We start from the raw sequence: 17,981 nt of genomic DNA, 5'->3' as shown, positions 1-17,981 counted from the left end.
TACTGATTGCATTACATTTATAAACGCGCTTACCGCGTAAAACTGCATGAAATTCAACAAAGTGATGTGAGAATGGAGATAAGCGCTTGAGGCCCTGGGCTCCTTCGTAGAGCCTGGGAAGACAGGCATCATGCAAGGGGGGAGGGGAAGAATTCCAAGAGGCAAGCTTCCATGCTTAACTCCTAAGTATGGGCAAAGTCGGGGTAAAGTGCCGGTGAAATAATCAGTCCAATACTAGTTTCGTTAAAATCATTTTACTTAAAAACTTTAATTCAGCAAATGTGGATTTCAAGGGACAGTCATATTTACGAAGACAGAGCTACTACCCCCCCACCCAGGGTTCCTGCAGGACAGACAGTGGAGGCACTGAAAACCTTGCCCCTAAAATCGAGGGCTGGTCCAAAGACAGCAGGTCTGAGCCTGGAGCCCTGGAACAGGTAGTCCAGCCAGGTCTAGCTCCGATAACACAGACAAAGTACAGATTGAGAGGAAATACTGGGAAGATGGGAGTGCAATGAGGAAAAGCATGGCAGGAGGTTTTAGGGGAGAGGGAGGATTAGGCAGATGAGGGAGTGTGCCTAGGGGCACGTGGAGGCACTAGAGGGGCTTGGCTCACTTGAATAGGGAGAGGGGCAGCCTACCCTAAAAGAAGAGGCCCAGGAGGGCCCTTTCCTCTCCCTCATTCTACATGGAGACTTTGGCCTTAAGTCTGGGGGCAGCTGGAAGGTCTCCAGTTGACATAGTTGGGCAGAAAGAATTTCACCATAAAAACCAACTGGGGGCAAAGTATGAGTGAAATGAAAGATAAAGCTTTACTTCAAAAAGGAGACCTCTGCAACTGCTGGGTTTGCAATCCAGCAGAAAGCCACTCTCCAGCTGAGCTCATCGAGAGGAGGGGCTGGCTTAAAGGCTCACCTCCCAATCTGTCCCCCCCCTTCCTCTCTCAGCTTGTTTGGTCCTGAGTTTTAAGGAGAGAACTGTAGCCCCAGCAGCTTCAGAACGAACCACAGATGCTGAGTTCTCTGGACTGGGCAGGGACTGAGGCTCAGGGCCTTAAGGCATCTGGGGGCACAGGAAGGGCCATTTCTATATGAAGACCAGAAGCAGCAGCAGGGGGTGGGAGGCAGCCACACCTGCAGCATTCCCAAAAAAGGGGGTGGGGGGATGGGGGGGGAGAGAAAGGCCCCAAATCACCTCTAACACATGGCTAAGAAATTTAAAGCCATAAAGAAAATATGTAAAGGGAGCTTCCCAGGCTCCCTGGGATATACAGGAATCAGGGAGCTGGGTTCTTCCTGGCTTATTATTAAAAAACAACACACACACCAGAAAATAAAAACAATTGTTAAAAAAAATGTAAAGGCAACCTACAGATGCAGCATTTCCCTCATGAGGAAGCTGCGCGATGTCCAAGGCACTCAAACCCCAGGATCCAGCATAGGCCCAGCCTGATGGAGCCACCCAGGGAGCCCAAGACGCCTCTCAAGAGACACCAAGGAGAAAGAAAGGAGCAAGACAAGACACACACAGACAGAGAAAAAGACAATGAAGAAAGGGGTCACAGAGAAAAAGGTACTGAGGAGAAAGCAAGAATGAGGTCACAAACCCCAGGGGCCTCTTAAGGCTACAATGTTTTTGGGACAGGATCTCTGGTGGCCCCCCAGAAGTCCAAAGGGCAAGGATACTGCCCTAGGAGAGTGACACGGGTCCCAGGGTACAGGGAAAAGACATCCTGACCCCTGCCCAGTCTGGTCCCTACTTGTTACTTGGAGGACACCCCTCTTTTCCTTCTCCTCCTCCACCACTATGACGGAAACACTGAGCCTCAAGAGCTGCAGGGCCCCAGGGAGGATGTCAAAAGGTGCTGGTATTGGAGGGAACAACCCCCATCCCCGGCACAGCCATTTCTACTGAGGAGAAAGGGGCCTGGGTCTAAGGGGGCTGGCCCTGTTCAAAAAGGCAAGTTCTTTACATACACTTTTGTTGTTTTTTTTAAAAAACTGGAAATCCAAGAGTGGGTTTTAAAAGCAGTCAGCCAGCCTAGGGTAGGGTGGAGGTTCTGGTCAGGGGGTCATTAGAATATCCTCTTGCGTTTTAGGTAGGAATCTGCATAATGGCCCCCCAGGCCTTGGGAATGCTGGCCCACATAGCCTCCTTCGGGCTAGGCTCTGGGGAGGGAAGCAAGTGGGAGGAAGCCCCGTTTCTGGCCACCCACGGGCGTCTGTGAAGGCAAAACACAAAGCAGGAGCAGGTGAAAAAGGCGGGTCCTCCTCCCCCAGCCTGTCCACTCACCACCTGCCCCAAGCCATTTACCTTCATCAGGCTGCCATGGCTGTCAGGGCCAGGACCCAGACCCAAGAGACCCTCTCCAGAAGCCATGGGGGACGAGCCCAACAACCTGAGAGGTGAGGGAGCATCAGTCTCAATTCCCGAGTCCCAGGCTTGCTGATCTCCCCTCTGCCCACAGAGCCCTTTCACTAGAAAGGGGGGTCTAGATTCTGTCATAAAGCTCAGACCTTAGCTTCCCCACAATTAAAAAGTTACCACTAGGGCAGGTAGGTGGTGCAGTGGATAGAGCACCAGCCCGGGATTCAGGAGGACCTAAGTTCAAATTCGGCCTCAGACACTTAACACTTACTAGCTGTGTGACCCTGAGCAAGTCACTTAACCCCAATTGCCCCATCAAAAAAAAAAAAATTACCACTCCCCCCAAGCTCCACTTCCCTCCAAGGCAGGATTGATGTCAGGCCTGGCAATGGGTTCTTAGCATTCTCCTTCCCACCTTCTGCATGACTTACTAGGAGATCTTACCTTGTTGAGGTGACTCTGCTTGAGGCCAGCCTGTAGACCACTGGTGAAGTAGGAAGTAGGGGAGCCCGAGGTAAAAGTGGGGGAGTCCTCCACTTCCACTCCCCGCTCTCCAAACCCACTGGGTGGGGGAGACATCTGCAAGGAGTCAAGAAACAGAGATCAGAATGAGACTGGGGAGAGAGATGGAATGGGATGAGGTGGAGAAGAAAAGAGAGCTGTTACCTTATGTCTGCTATGCCCAAGTGGTCCTAGCATGGGCCCCACAGATTCTCGGTGATGGGAAAACATACGCCGGGGCCTAAGTCCTGGGGAAAAGACCATACAGTTGGAAGAAAGGTTCAGAGAGAGGGACTAAAGAGCTTTGTAACAACCACCTCAATAACTATATAGCCCCAGGGCAGCTAGGTGGTGCAGTGGACAGAGCACCGGCCCTGGATTCAGGAGGACCCGAGTTCAAATCCAGTCTCAGACACTTAACACTTACTATCTGTGTGACCCTGGGCAAGTCACTTAACCCCAATTGCCTCACTAACCCCACCCTCCAAACCATATAGCTCACGTGGTCTCCTTGACCCAGCGTCTCCCTTTTGCTCACTTCTTTTTTTTTTTGGTGAGGCAATTGGGGTTAAGTGACTTGCCCAGGGTCACACAGCTAATAAGTGTTAAGTGTCTGTGACCAGATTTGAACTCACGTACTCCTGACTCCAGGGCCGGTGCTCTATCTACTGTGCCACCTAGCTGTCCCCCTTTTGCTCACTTCTAAGCCTGTTCCTAAGTCAGTAGGCTCTTTGTCCTGTTTGATTAGCATTAGAGAAAATGTGTGAGCTTCATGTGTGTGCTGAGAGAAAAACTAGAGAAGAAAACAAGACAGAAAAAAAGGGCAGCAGGGCCTCAGCCTCTGAGTCTTACCTGTGGGTAGTCAAAGCCATAGCCCTCCGAGGATAGGCCAGATTCAGAGGACAGGCGGCTGCTAGAAGCACTGCCCAGCATACTGGATTTCAAGTTAAAGGCTTTGCTGCTGCTCCCTTGGGCCAAAGGGAAGAATATCAGATTGGCTCTCCTTAGGGGCTCCTCTACCCACTCCACCCCCACCCTGTCCACCTTACTGCACAGGTACCTGCTGGCAAGAGACTATGCAGGTTAGGTAAGGGTTCAGGGGGATCCTGAAGTCCTTGGGTGGCTCTCCAACAGCGAGACCTGGGTAGGAAAACATAAGTCACCTTTGGCCAAGGCATAGCCTGCCCCTTACCCAGAAAAAAGGTTTGAGCCTTTACCCCAGAAGCTGGTGGTGGTCCATTCTCACTCAGTTTCTGTAATCCACTGAGGACAGAGCCCCGAAGGGAGGCAGGAGGTGGAGTGAGCTGAGCGGCTGAAGCCCCCAGAGTCAGAGCTTCACGATCTCCCCCTGCTGCGCCAAGCAGTGGTGGCAAGGAGAATGGTGGCTTCCCTCGAACTGGGGGCATGTCTGAGGGCCAGGACTCCTCCTTCAAAGAGAGAATCTGTCATGAATTCAGGCAGCTCCAACTTTCTTCCATCCACTGCAAAGCATACACGTAACGAGGTGCCCTGGACCCTGGACCTACTCTCTTGTGAAGTCCATATCTGTCCCTTCCCAGAATGTCCCAAGTTGTTTGTGCAGCCCACCATACTCTGGATTTGTGTTTCTCATTATGCATCTATGTGGTCTGCCTTCAGAGGAATGTAAAAGCAGAGGGGCAGTGTTGGCATTCAGTAGGTGCTTACTATATGCTTCCTGAAGGAGTGACTTTGTGGAATAAACAGAGCAGGTAGCAGAAGCTCTATTTACCTGCAGGTAACTCTCCAAGAAGAGTATTGCCAGGCTGGGATCCAGACTGGATGAACCCAGGGGAGAGTCTCCAAGGATTCCTGGTTTCTAGAAACAGTGTGATCACAGGGTTAGAGATCAGATGGCTTTGAGCACCAAGAACACAGCTCAGAGTGGCCAGTCAAAGCAACCCAAAGGAAAAAACTCATCAGTCCCCCCAGTAGTGGGAGGAGGAGAGGTCTGGTAATCATCAGCAAATAAAAAGGGCTATGGCTGAAGGAGGAAGCGGGCAAAAGCGGAAAGTGAAAGTCCCATTCCAGAAAGTCCAAAAAGGAGGGGCCAATGGAAAGGTCAAAGTCCTCAGGCAGAGCTGCTCAGGGCAGTCCCTGGGCAGGAAAAGTTCCTAGACAGTGGCAATGGAAAACAGGCTTTCTGATGATCACAAAGAGCCACTCGCAAGCCCCCCAGGGTCAAGCTAGGTCTCCTACAGTCAGTCAGTCAGACACAGACAAGTAAGTAGGTAAAGGTATGTGTTACACACTTCTACAGAAAGGAATGGAGCTGCCTGGCAATCATTCCTGGCCCAGATAAAGTCAAATCCTGATGCTGGAGAGCTGGTACAGAGTACCAAGTAGGGAGGAGAGGCCGTACCTGTTGGACTTGGCTCTGAGTTTGGAGGGCAAGCTGGAGCAATGCCGTGGACAAGGCTGGGTTGTTCAACAGGGGGCATGGTTGGAGGTGCTCCCAGGAGGCCTGTAAGGCCAGAAAAAATCAGTCCCATTCACTACCTCTCTTTTCCCACTATATTCCCTTATCACCCAGGAACACCTCCAATGCACTATCCCCACAACCCAGGGGGCTAAGGGGAACACTTACCCTGCTTGTTTCCACTCCCAGGCCCATGCAGCAAGGGATTCAGGAGAAGTTGTAGAGAGGCAGGGGGTCCTAAGCTACTGAGGATCTGAAGAATGTTTGGCTCAGGCAGCAGCCCCTTCCCCCTGTTCAGAGCCTTAAGAGACAAAAATCAAAGAACCCATTCATAGTCCAGCACTCCCACCTGGAAGATAACCCCCAGTCCTAACATGAAGTGAGGGAACCCAAGCCTCTGAAACATGGGTTTCTTAGTGAGCTTAGTGCCCTGTGTCCAGGGAGGCCCCACTTACCGTGGCCTGGGCAGCAATGAGGGCAGCTAGCATGCTACGGCCAGGGGGGCCCGGGGCACAGAAAGACACTCGGATAGGGCCCCCAGCCAGGGCCATGCCATCTGCTGCCTGCTGGGCTTCTTCAGCCATCTGGGATGTCTCATACTCCAGTACTGCGAAGCCCTTCAGCTGTCCATCCTGCCCATATGCGAGCTGTGGGGCAAAGGCCAGAGGAAATGAATGGGGAGGCCTATCACTACCCACCCCCCAGTTCGGAGAATAGGCAAGGCGGGTCATCATGATATAACAGAAAAAACAATGAATCTGAAACCAAAGAACCCAAACTCCAATTATGGCTCTGGCTCTACCTGTGGAACCTCGGGCAAGTCATTCACTGTCTTTGGGCCAATTTCCTCCTCTATGAAATGAAGTGGACCCTGAGGTTCCTCCTGTGACCCTTTTAATAAATTTGACATCCCAACAAGGAGTCAGAGCTAGGACTGCTCACCTGGCAAAAGGTGGGAGGATGTACAGAAGAGAGAGCCTGTCGCAGTTCATCCACATCATTGTAGCCTTGAGGAAGATGGTCAACACAGAGGCAGCGTGAATGCAATAGTGCTGGAGTCAGCTGGCTGGCATCTGTCCAATGCACATACAGTGTCCGGGGGGCCTAGCGGCTTGCCCAGCAGGTCTGACTTGGCTCGAGCTGCCGAATCCTTCTTCATGTACTCCACAAAGCCATAGCCCTTCGAGTGACCACTGCGCTCACTGTACACCAGGAAGCAACGCTCCAGGTTGCCAAAAGGCCTTACCAGCTCCTCAAACTGCTGCTGTGTGTAGCTTGGGGGCAAGTTGGCGATACAGAGAAGGGCATCTGTGGGCTGCAGCTGCACTGACAGCTCTTTATCTCTCAGGTGGCTCTGGTGAAATGTGCGGATCGCTGACTCTGCTTGTTCCCCATTCAGCAGAGTCACAAAGGCTAAGGTGAACGGATCACAGAGGGAAGAATCACCCAAACTGCTATGACTGACCCCAGAACCTCCTCATCCTCTTGCCCTGGGGCATCTTCCCCACTCTACACTCCCAGACAGAATACCACTCACCGGTCCCCTTGTACTTGTCCACAAAACAGTATTTGAGTTCATAGTCACTGAGCAGGTCATGAACTTCCTATAGAAATAAAGAGGAGATGAAGAAGGTCACCTAGAGGCTAAAAGTAGGGATGGATATTGGGGTGGGGGTGAAGAGAAGAAACAAACTCCAGGATTCATAGCAGCTCCTCGATTCTAACAGCACCAGTGTTCTTCACAGGAAAGCTGTGGGGGCGAAAATGATTGGGCTGCCTGTGCCAGACACAACCATCCTCTGGGGAGACATCATGTTCCCCACAGAGGAAGCACAGTGGTGAGCAGCAACTAGGACTGGCAGCTCCCACTCCAGAAATGCTAACACCAGGCCAGAAGCAAGCAGGATTTGCCCTGAAACCAAGCAGCCTCCAGGTCTGTTCCCTTCCTATTGGGCTCTTTTCTCCATGGTTTAAAACCTACCATATCCTGGCCCTAAGAATGGAGGTCTAGACTACAGTAGAAGGTGAAAAGAAGGCCCTGATGAGGTCATCGAATTCAATTTCATGTCTAACAGATTTCAAACTCCAATCTCAGCTTGGAGATTTCTTTATAAAGGGGCACTTGTTTCCTTGCTGGGGAATAACTACCTTACATCCTTCCATCTCCACTGGGTTCAAAGGATGCTAGAAGCTCAAAACAAATTTGCATTGCACTTTCCTAGTAGGCGTGGAGGAAAGCACTGAACTAGGGGATCGCATTGGAGGATGGCCCAGGGTCTTGATATAAAGACTCACACAAGTATCTATTTCAAGTTCCTTTTGCTAAGGCTATAAGATTAATAGAGAGAAACCCAGGAACCCCTCTTAGTTCGCCTCCGTTGTTTTTTTTTTTTTTTTTTTGCGGGGCAGTGGGAGTTAAGTGACTTGCCCACGGTCACACAGCTAGTAAGTGTCAAGTGTCTGAGGCCGGATTTGAACTCAGGAACTCCTGAATCCAGGGCCGGTGCTTTATCCACTGCGCCACCTAGCCGCCCCCGCCTCCGTTGTTTTTTCATCGCACAAACTCCTGGTCCACCCCAGGAGCCCAGGCTGTCGACCTCCCTCCTTTCCTTCCTCCTTTCCACCTGGAAGGCATAGGAAAGGGCCTTAAGCCCGTACGCAGCCCAGGAACCTGATGCCTCTGGGCCAGACCAGGCTGGCCACGAAACTCGGGCGCCCTAGTTTCCTGCAACAATGTCACCGAGTAGAAACGCCGCATACCCCCGAACGCGCCCAATCACCCCAGCCCCGAGCCAGACACACAACCAGCCCGTCTTTAAAGTGCGTCCACGGTCCCTCCCCACAACGCCAATCATTCGGTCTCGCCCAAACTGGTTGGTTGCTCCAGGACTGCCACGCCCCCTTGATCTTTTCCTTCTCTCCCCTCCTCTCTTCCCGCCCCCCGCCCCCCCCCCAGCGCAGCACGCTCCCTTGGCGTACCCCGCCCCGAACTCCCACGTTGGTCTCTCCCACTCCCCCCAACCCCCGGGCGGAGAATGACCCACAATCTCTCCAGTCGCCAGCGCTCTTGCCCGCGGGCCACCCAGTCTCCCGCGCTAATGTCTTTCTTCCGTCCCCTCCCCCACCATTCACACACACTGGGTGTGTTGGTCTTTCCTGCCTCTCTCCCTCCTCACTAACTCCCCCCCCCCCCCCCCGCGTCGCACCTGGTTGGTCACGTCCCCCGGGAGGCCCCGGATGAGGATCTTTCGGCGGTTACGGAACTGGCGCTCAGTCCGCTCCAGGCGGCTCCGCACCTCTTGGGGTCTAGTGGCGGCAGCTTCTCCTCCAGCGACCTACGCTCCCCGACACCGCCCGCTTCGGCCTCAGCCTCGGGCTCCGGGCTCAGCGGGGGCCGGTGAGTAACGGACACGTCTGCCGCCATCTTGGGAAACCCGGCGCCTTCTGGGACCAGCGAGCCGGGGCGTAGCGGCCTAGAGCGGCAACGGCGCCGCGCCCGTCCATTGGCTAAGGCAAGTCCCACCTCCCTTTTCTCCTTTTGCAGCCCATTGGCTGCGAAACTCCTCCCTCCAGCACCCCGCCCACTCATGGGTGAGCTCTGTTCACTAATTGGACTTTGGCAGCCTATTGTAGGTGAGGAGGCGTGATTGAAGTGGCCGGCGGAAATGGTGAGTACGCCTCCCCGTGGCCCCGCCCCACGTGGCACTGCTGACGAACCCTCGGCGAACTAAGCAAGAGGTTGGAGTCTGTCTCTGTAGTAGTTTTTATTGATCTAGGCCGAGGCTTCCGGTCTTGGCCATCTCGAGCTCCTCTTCCATCTTTCGTTCGGCTCTCAGATCCTGTAGGGGCAGCGTCGGGGGCTGGTAACTTCCCTTCCGCCGACTCTGCCGGAACCAGAGGACTGCGATCGCCCCAACCAAGGCCGCGAAGCCCAGGGCCAGCAGCGCCCCCATGACGATGGGGATCGGGTCCCTCCGGGATTCTGCAGGGTGGGCAGAAAGAGGAAGGGTCAGGGTTCTGGTCGGCCTGGCCAGGCCCTCGCTTCCGCCCGCTGGGGTCACTCACCCTCTACGGTCACGGTCACATATTTGGCCACCTTGCCCCGGTGGCTCGTGGCGGAGCAGCGGTAGGGACCCCCGTGAGCCCTGGCGACCTTTAGGGGGACCCCGAGAGACAGGCTCATCTGATCTTTCTCCCGGACACAGACCACTGACGGGACCGGATTCCCACTGGCCTTGCACTGCGGGATCTGCATGGTTCCCTCTGGCCAGATCCAGTTCCCAGGACAGTTGGCCTCTTCCAGCCGCGGGCCATCTGTAAAAACCAGGGGGTCAGTGCTGGGGGCTGGAGAGACTTACCAAGTTCCCCCGAGGAGCCAGGGGAAGGAATCAAAGGTGTTTGTCTAATTAAATTGGAGATGTGTAAAGTGCTTTATAAATCATAAAGCACATTTTTGCTGCCACTTTGTCATTTTTATTATTAATAATCTTGTCTAGGTCTGACTATGTTACTTGCTTTAAAATCCTTCAATGACTATTACCCGTGAGGATAAAATACAAACTTCTGAGATATTTTGCAACCGCTGACACTTTATTATCTGTGTGACCTTAGAGGCAAATTACTTAACTTCTCTGGGCCTCTGTAAAATTGGTTTAATCGATACTTATACTATTTAACCTCAAAGTGTTATTGTGAAGCAACTCGAGATTTTTTTAAAATTACATATTAATATTGAGCTTACGATGTGCCAGGCACTATAATAAGCACTTTGCAATTGTCTCATTTGATCCTCACAACTCAGGGAGGTAAGTATTATTATTATCCCCATTTTTCAGATGAGGAAACAGGTTAAATGGCCTGCTAAGAGTCACACAGTAAGTGCCTGAGGCTGGATTTGAACGAGGTCTTCCCGACTTCAAGCCCAGGACTACCCACAGCACCACCTATGAATCTATTTTTTTTTTTTTTTGCGGGGCAATGGGGGTTAAGTGACTTGCCCAGGGTCCACACAGCTAGCAAGTGTCAAAGTGTCTGAGGTTGGATTTGAACTCAGGTACTCCTGAATCCAGGCGGGTGCTTTATCCACTGCGCCACCTAGCTGCCCCACCACCTATGAATCTTATGAAGTTTAGGTATTATAAACCTCTACAGACTGACTTCAGCCTACCTTTCCAGTATTGTATAATCTTCCCAATCTTCCCCTTTGCATCATTTGTTTCCAGTGAAGCTGTTCCCTACACTGCTTCTCCCATACCTTCAATGCCCATCCTTCCACTTAGCTTGTTGAAATCCTTGGCTCAGTTCAGGCCACTTCCATGAAATGTGAGAAAATAATATTAATAATGGATTTCTTGGGGGGACTCTGAGATCAGTTTCTCAGTCTTTTCTCTTCCCCCCACTCCCTTCCAGAAAGTCCAGTTCTCCTTGACCTGGGGACAAACCCTTAATGGGGACCTCCAGGTTAGGTGTTTCTTTCTCTTTCTTTCCTTTTCTTTCTCTTTCTTTCTTGGCAGTGAGGGTTAAGTGACTTGCCCAGGGTCACACAGCTAGTATGTGTCAAGTGTCTGAGGCTGGATTTGAACTCAGGTCCTCCTGAATCCAGGGCTGGTGCTTTATTCACTGCACCACCTAGCTGCCATGTCAAATTCATTTTAATGTAACCTTCAAATCATGTCAACCAATGGAATTGAATGCTAACTCTATCAAAAGGGGATAAAAACCCTTGGAAGATGCATTAGTCTTTTGGGTATTAGAGGTCTCCTAGGTCTTCTGAGTTAGTTCTCTTAGGTCTCCCTAAGACCAAGTGCTGTCTCTGGTCTTTTGAGGCTTTTCTCCAGCTGCAGCTAACTGCCATTCTTGCTCCCTGCTTCTCTACTACTTTGTCTGAGGACCATGAGCAGTTAGGGAGACACCTGGTCAGTGCTTTACTGGTATATATTATTAATAAAATAATAATATGCTCACCATCAAAACTGATCTCAATAGTAATTATTTAAAAAAAAACATTCTCTGTGTTCTCAGAGTAATTTGTCTGGATCCATTCTTTACTGTGGTCATGATCTACTTAATAGCATATGCATTTGTGTGTGTGAAAGAGACAAATGTATATATCATCTCATCTACCTAAGCACCTTTGAGGGCAGCAGGCACAGTGTCTTTCATCTTTTATATCCCTAGGGGCCCACGATAGGGCTCTGAATTTCGTAGTACTTAATAAATTTCTTGAATTGCCTGGGCAGCACAAGAGGTTGGTGATCGAGGGGCAGTACTCACACTGGATGAGAAGCTGCAGGCTTTTGTTCCTCCAAAGCTTCTCTCCCAACAGTTCCAAGACTGCTTGGCAGGTAAACCAGGACCCATCGTGTTCCTCTGTGGCATTCACCAAGAGATGGGCCTTCTTACCAGGCGACCAGAGGGTCCCATTCATCCACACCTTGGCCCCTGCCCTTGCTTCACAGGTCACATTCACCAGGGTCCCCTCAGGTACACTGGGCTTGCTGATGACTAGGTTAGGCAGAGGGAAACCTGGGGAAAGGAACAGGGACCATCGTGGTATCCTTGGCTGAGGGGAGTCCTGACCTGGCCTTTGCCCCATCCCTTCCCTGCTTCTCAGCCCCATAGGTGGCACTACTTACTGTAGACAGTCAGATTGCCCTGGACTTCCCCGGTTCTGATCCCCCAGGGTTACATTGCAAGTCAGCTCCCACTGGCCCTCTCTCTCTCCCTCTGCAATGGCTGCTGTGGCTGTGGCCCTGAGCATGTCTTGGCTCCGGGTAACTGTAGAACTCAGACTTCTCCCTCCCAGGGACAGATGAATTTGGGCATTCTCCACTGGGAAGAGCTTGTCAATCTCGCAGATTACAGTCTCTTCCTTCCCGACCTCCAGAAGCTTGGGGGCTGTGAGTTGAGGGGTACCCAGGGCTGAGAGGACAAGAGGGAACAGGAGAGAGGCAGTTGAGACAGGTGGGAATAGACTGGAGGGTACCACGACCCAGCTGCTGCTTTTGTCCCTCACCAAAGGTGTGGAGCTCCCTGGGGGCAGAGCTGTTTTCATAGACACCCAGCCCCTCTAGCTTGAAGGTCCAGCTTGGCTCTGCAGGAGAAATTGGCCCCGTGGTCCTCTCTGCTGGCTGTGACTGTGAATGTGACCTCGGCGGCCTTTTCGGGGCCTTGGTCAGATACTGCCTGGCTGCTCAACTCCTGAGCTCCTCGAAACAGTGATACTGTCAGGTTGTGCCTGGGCTTCCCACCCCAGACTCGGCATCGAAGGGTGAGATTCTGGCCCAGGAGAATCCATCGAGGCAGGGGCTCAAGCTGCACATTCTCTGGTGACCCTGTGAAGAAGGAAAAAAGTCCCAAGTGGTCTGTGGGAAGAGGGGATTGTTCTAGGTTCCCATCATCTCCTAGTGGCAGGGCACATTGAAGAGGATCTGATGCAAATCCAAGTGCTCTGGTTGTCATTCAAAGCCCCTGAATGACCCAGTGTCCTCCTACCTTTCTAGTCTTTTTACACCTTACTCCCCAGTCAAGCACTTCTTTGATCCAGTGACACTGGCCTCCTGGCTGTTCCTCGAACAAGATGCTTCGTATCTTGGCTCTGAGTATTTTCTCTGGTTGTCCCCCATACCTAGAAGGATCTCCCTCCTGCACTTTGACTACTGACCTCCCTGGATTCCTTTAAGTCCCAACTAAAATTCCATCCCTTACTGGAAGCCTTCCCCAGCCCCTCTGAATTCTAGTGCCTTCCCCCTGTTTATCCTGTATGTAGCTTGCTTTGTATAGATTTGTTTGCATGTTGTCTCCCACCTTGATTGTAAGCTCCTTAGAGGGCAAGGACAGTCTTTTGCCTCATTTAGTATCCCCAGATCTTGGCACAGTGCCTGGCACATACTAGGCACTTGATAAATGTTGACTGTTTGATTGGCTTAGTCCAGTATTTAAACATCTAAACATTCCTTTTAAAACACTTTATCTGAATCAATAAAGGCCTTTTCAGGTTATGTCGATCAAACTTTTTTGAACCAAGCTTTTGAACTCCGTGAGAGATTTAAATTTATGCTATTCTTTGTTAAACCCTGAATGATCTTTCCAATTTGTCCTGCAGTTCACAGATTTGCATAACAAGGGCCACGTGGAGAAGGTTATAGAGGCATGTATTTCTCATAATTTCTCAGTTCATTGACTGGATGGGGGAAGGGGACTTGACCAGAAGGAGCCAATAACTTGGTCATGAGACTATATAACCATAGATTTAGAGCTACAACACCTTAGAGGTAGACCATTTTGTTCACCCCCCCCCTCATTTTATAGATGAGGAAACTGAGGCTGTACTGATTGTCATATATCTGCTTCCTTTGCTCCTTACTTCTCAACCTCATTTGGTCAATCATGAGGCACCTGCCCTGTAGTCATTCATGGCACACAATCTAGCCAGATCCTCTATGTCATGGTTCACTGACGGCACATGATCTTCCTGGCCCCATGACCCTGTCTGGACCCACAGTCTCTTGCGGCATGTGCCCTCACCTGACCCCCAGGCCAGAGGACTCTTGCCTGGGAAGGGGACATTGCAGGCTTTAGTTAGTCTGAGGCAGCTAGGCCTGACTTCACTGGGCCTGGAGTCAGGAAGACCCGAGTTCAAATCTGGATTCAAATACTAGCTGGTCAAGTCTCTTAACCTCTGTGTACCTCAGTTTCCTCAGCTGAAATGGGGGGTTATCATAGTACCTGCTTCCCAGGATTTTTGTGAAGATTAAATGAGATCAATCATATTTGTAAAGCATTTAACATAGTACCTGGCACCTTGTAGGCACTCAACAACAACTGCTTTTTGACTTGCTGGTCTAATCATAAGTGTTGACATGCTAAGAGATAGGGTGACCAGTTCCCCCAGAGAGTCTTGGTAGGAACCCTTCATGGGGACCTCCAGGTTAGGTGTGCTATAGGGCTCCTAGGACTGGTTTGCCGTGCATGGCAATAACAGTTATTGGAGGACTTCCAGGTAAGGCATGGGGAGACTTTAGGAAACACATTTGCTGTGCTCAGGACTTTTGTTCCCCATGTTGATAAACCCGGGGCAAATCCCTATGTGCTCTGTGCTAAAAGCACTACATATGGCTCTGGGCCATAGTCACTAATGGCACCCTCCACCCCCCACTGACTCAGTCACTCACGAATCACAGTGATGTTGATACGCTGGAGCATCTGATCTTTCCCAGGGCAGTTGGCAAAGCAGAATAGCAGGGCATCCTGGGTTACATTTCTTACTTGGAACACTTTCCATCTGGCTCCTTCCGATACTTGTGTCTTGTCAAATTGAGTCTCCAGGCCAGTGAGCCATGGCTGGTCACAATCTGTACTGCAGTTCACTCGAAACTCTCCCCCAGGAAGGATCACTCCATCTGGGGGTTCTATCCAAGTGATCCCTGGGGCCCCTGCAAACACAGAGCTTTGGTGGTTGCCTCAGGCTCTTTTTTTTAAGGACCTTCTCCTTGACTTACCTAGTATCTGGGCCCCTTTCTACCCCTTCCACTTAACATTCCCCTATAGACACAAAAAGTCCTGGAGTTCCCTCTTCTCCTCTGAGGAATCAACCTCTTCCTGGGGCCAAGCAGGGCTAAGTCAGTGGGTACTGCCCTCCAGGGTATCTTCATCTCTGGGCCCCGGTGCAAAAGCCTGGCTCTCTCTGTCCCCTCCCTGCCTTGTCTCAAAGCTAAGAGTCTGAGGACTTACAGGGAGCCTTCTCTTTTGCCAGGGTCTCACCTGAGAGCATGACAGCAAACACCAGCAGGTTCAGGGAAGACTTGGGCCAAACTTTGAGGCCTGCCATGCAGTACCTGGGGTGAGTAGCAGAAGAATGATTGCAGAGTAAAGTGGGGTTGCCTCCTGGCTTCCGGAGCTGGGGGTGGGGGCTAAGGCTGAGGTGGAGACTTTTACCCCAGAGGAAGTAGTAGCTCCTAAGCCGGTGACTTCCAGCATGGAGGCTGCTCAGTGAGCATAAGGCCCACAAGCCAATTTTCCAGTGCCAAAAAAGGCATCTCCAACCTGGGTGAAATCACCAGCTCCCACCCCCAACAGGAAGCCACCAGCCCTTGGCCAACAGTCAGGGTTAGGCCATCTTCCTTTCTGCTAAATTAGAAGCTTGAATCGTGGAGCTGGAATTGGGGGAGGAGGCACCGGTTGTCCTGCAAGCCCAGTGTTCATGACTGGGCTTATTCTGTTTCCTCTCTGCACTTCACATGTTCTCACAGGGGGGGAAGCAAAAAAAGAACATGGCATTCAGGACCAGAGGGCTGGCTTGATGTCAGCAGCGATATCCTACCTGGTAGAGGTAACTCCAAGCATGACCAGCTGCCTCCAAAAAAAAAAAGGGGCTCCAATTCACTGGAAGTCTTCCAGAAGAAGTTGGATCACTACTTGTCACAGATGCTGAGTGGGAATTCTTTTTCTGGTATGAGTCAGGCCAGATCCGGGCTGCTGAGGTCTCTTCCAACTCTTAAATTCTGCTCTTCTGATTTTATGGAGAAGAAAACTGAGGCCCAGAAGGGTTACACAGTGATCTGCCTAGGATCACACAGGGAGGAAATGGTATGGTCCAGATCATGTCCCAGGGCCTCTGCCTCCGTAAACATGACTCTTTCCCACTATACCATGCAGTTCTTAGGCTCACATGACCAGAAGGAAGGAAGGAAAGGAGGGAGAAAAGGGGGAAGGAGGAAGGGAGGAAAGAAGAAAGGAAGGAAAAAAGCACCTACTATATTCCAGGCACTGTGCTAAGCACATTTTACAAATATCTCATTTGATCCTTACAACAACCTTAGAAAGTAGGTGAACGTGGGTAAAAATGAGAATACTAACAGCACACCCCCTCCCGGAGATGTGAATATCACATGAGATAATAATAATTATCCCCACTTTTTACAGTTGAAGAAACTGAGCAAGGTTAAAATGACTTGCCCAGGGTCACCTGGCTAGTAAATGTCTGCAGCCACATTTGAATTTGGGTCTTCCTGACTCTAAGTCTAACAATCCCAGATGCCTCTGTTATGTGGAAAGCATTTTGTAAACTGGAAAGCCTTTATGATAGCACTGTATTCTAGCATCTCTAGCCTGTTATCAGTGGTCACTAACCCATTAGGGATTAGGAACCTGGGCCATTATCAGGATTCTTGACTCCCTTCTCCTCCCACCAAACTTTTATTTTCCTTTCTTTTTGTGGGGCAGTGGGGGTTAAGTGACTTGCCCAGGGTCACACAGCTAGTAAGTGTCAAGTGTCTGAGGCCAGATTTGAACTCAAGTACTCCTGAATCTAGGACCGGCACTTTAACCACTGTGCCACCTAGCTGCCCTTTCCCACCAAACTTTCAAGAAGTTGATATATCTACCAGCTTTATTAATAAGCATTATAATAAGCAAACATTTTCTGAGGACATGAAGCATAAGATAAGAAACCCTATATGCCTGGGAGCAGCAGGGAAATGCTGAGTGTACCAAGGCTGGAGCCTTGGGTAGAAAGCCTGCATTTTACCTTTTTTCCTTCTATGGATCTGATTGGGCCAGGTGGGGTCCCTCTCTAGAGCACATGCTACTTTTTTTTTTTTGGTACATGCTACTTATGAGGCAGGTAGGTGGCACAGTGGATAGGACACAGCCCTGGAATCAGGAAGACCTGAGGCCAAACCCAGATCAGGCATTTATTAGCTATGTGACGCTGGGTAAGTCATTTAACCTCAGTTTCTTCAACTGTAAAAATGACAATGCTAACAGCACCCCCATTCCAGAGATGTTGTGAATATCACATGAGGCAGCTAGGTGGCACAGTGGATAGAGCACTGACCCTGGAGTCAGGAGGACCTGAGTTCAAATCCAGACTCAGACACTTAATACTTACTAGCTGTGTGACCCTGGGCAAGTCACTTAACCCCAATTGCCTCACTAAAAAAAAAAAAAAACTTAGCATACTGTAGACATTCTAAAAAAGTCAGCTTTTCTAGATTATTATCTTTATCTCCGTCATAACACAACAGCAACCACCCACACTAGCACTTTAGGGCCTATGAATGACTTTCTTCATGACAACTTTATGATGTAAGTCATGGAAGCATTGCTCTCTCCACTTTACTGGTAAGGAAACAGGTATAGAGGTGACTTGCCCAAGGTCATACAGCTAAAAAGTTTGAGAGCCAAGGCTCGAACTCAGGTCCCAGGTCACAGAAAACACTCAATTGTACCGAACTGCCTCATGATACAGTGAGTCCTTCTCATTCCTATTCTGCTACTAAGTATTGGGAGGACTGTGTCATGTCATGTGGAATTCGACATTTTGCTTTGAATCTCTGTTCCATTATTTTATTTTGTTTTGTTTTTTGGTTAGGCAATTGGGGTTAAGTGACTTGCCCAGGGTCACACAGCTAGTAAGTGTCAAGTGTCTGAGGTCGGATTTGAACTCAGGTCCTCCTGAATCCAGGGCTGGTGCTTTATCCACTGCGCCACCTAGCTGCCCCATACTCCTTTCTTTCTCAAAGAGCTTAGTAAGTACTTGGCTCCTTGTACTTAGTCATTGGCTTAGTACTCAGTACTTTGAGCCACCCCAATTGCTACCTTTTTACAAGGGGACTTCAACATAGCCCCTGATATTCCCTCTTCTACAATGACCTTCCAATTCCTTAATCACCAT

At 50.5% G+C, this 17,981-nt stretch overlaps 2 protein-coding genes across 2 annotated transcripts; both read right to left on the bottom strand.

Moving 5' to 3' along the window:
* Window positions 1-238: 238 nt before the first annotated feature.
* RAVER1 (ribonucleoprotein, PTB binding 1) lies at window positions 239-8,744 on the bottom strand. The gene is given in 20 exon segments (XM_043989244.1): window positions 239-2,221; window positions 2,314-2,398; window positions 2,795-2,946; window positions 3,034-3,122; window positions 3,726-3,836; window positions 3,929-3,955; window positions 3,958-3,999; window positions 4,076-4,283; window positions 4,285-4,295; window positions 4,619-4,669; window positions 4,672-4,705; window positions 5,249-5,323; window positions 5,325-5,350; window positions 5,474-5,606; window positions 5,761-5,952; window positions 6,248-6,406; window positions 6,408-6,718; window positions 6,843-6,909; window positions 8,512-8,606; window positions 8,609-8,744. Coding segments are annotated over 20 exon segments (2,136 nt in total). The 5' UTR covers window positions 8,730-8,744; the 3' UTR covers window positions 239-2,074.
* Window positions 8,745-9,056: 312 nt separating this feature from the next.
* ICAM3 (intercellular adhesion molecule 3) lies at window positions 9,057-15,876 on the bottom strand. Its single transcript, XM_043989191.1, is given in 10 exon segments — window positions 9,057-9,287; window positions 9,371-9,619; window positions 11,579-11,830; window positions 11,941-11,968; window positions 11,970-12,226; window positions 12,321-12,385; window positions 12,387-12,639; window positions 14,479-14,739; window positions 15,068-15,141; window positions 15,627-15,876. Coding segments are annotated over 10 exon segments (1,680 nt in total). The 5' UTR covers window positions 15,650-15,876; the 3' UTR covers window positions 9,057-9,069.
* Between the last annotated feature and the right edge of the window lie 2,105 nt (window positions 15,877-17,981).

Source organism: Dromiciops gliroides, chromosome 1 (assembly GCF_019393635.1).
Source record: "Dromiciops gliroides isolate mDroGli1 chromosome 1, mDroGli1.pri, whole genome shotgun sequence".
In the NCBI taxonomy this organism is placed as follows: Eukaryota; Metazoa; Chordata; class Mammalia; order Microbiotheria; family Microbiotheriidae; genus Dromiciops; species Dromiciops gliroides.
Note: the sequence above shows the minus strand (reverse complement) of the source record. Positions and strands in the feature narration are given on the sequence as shown.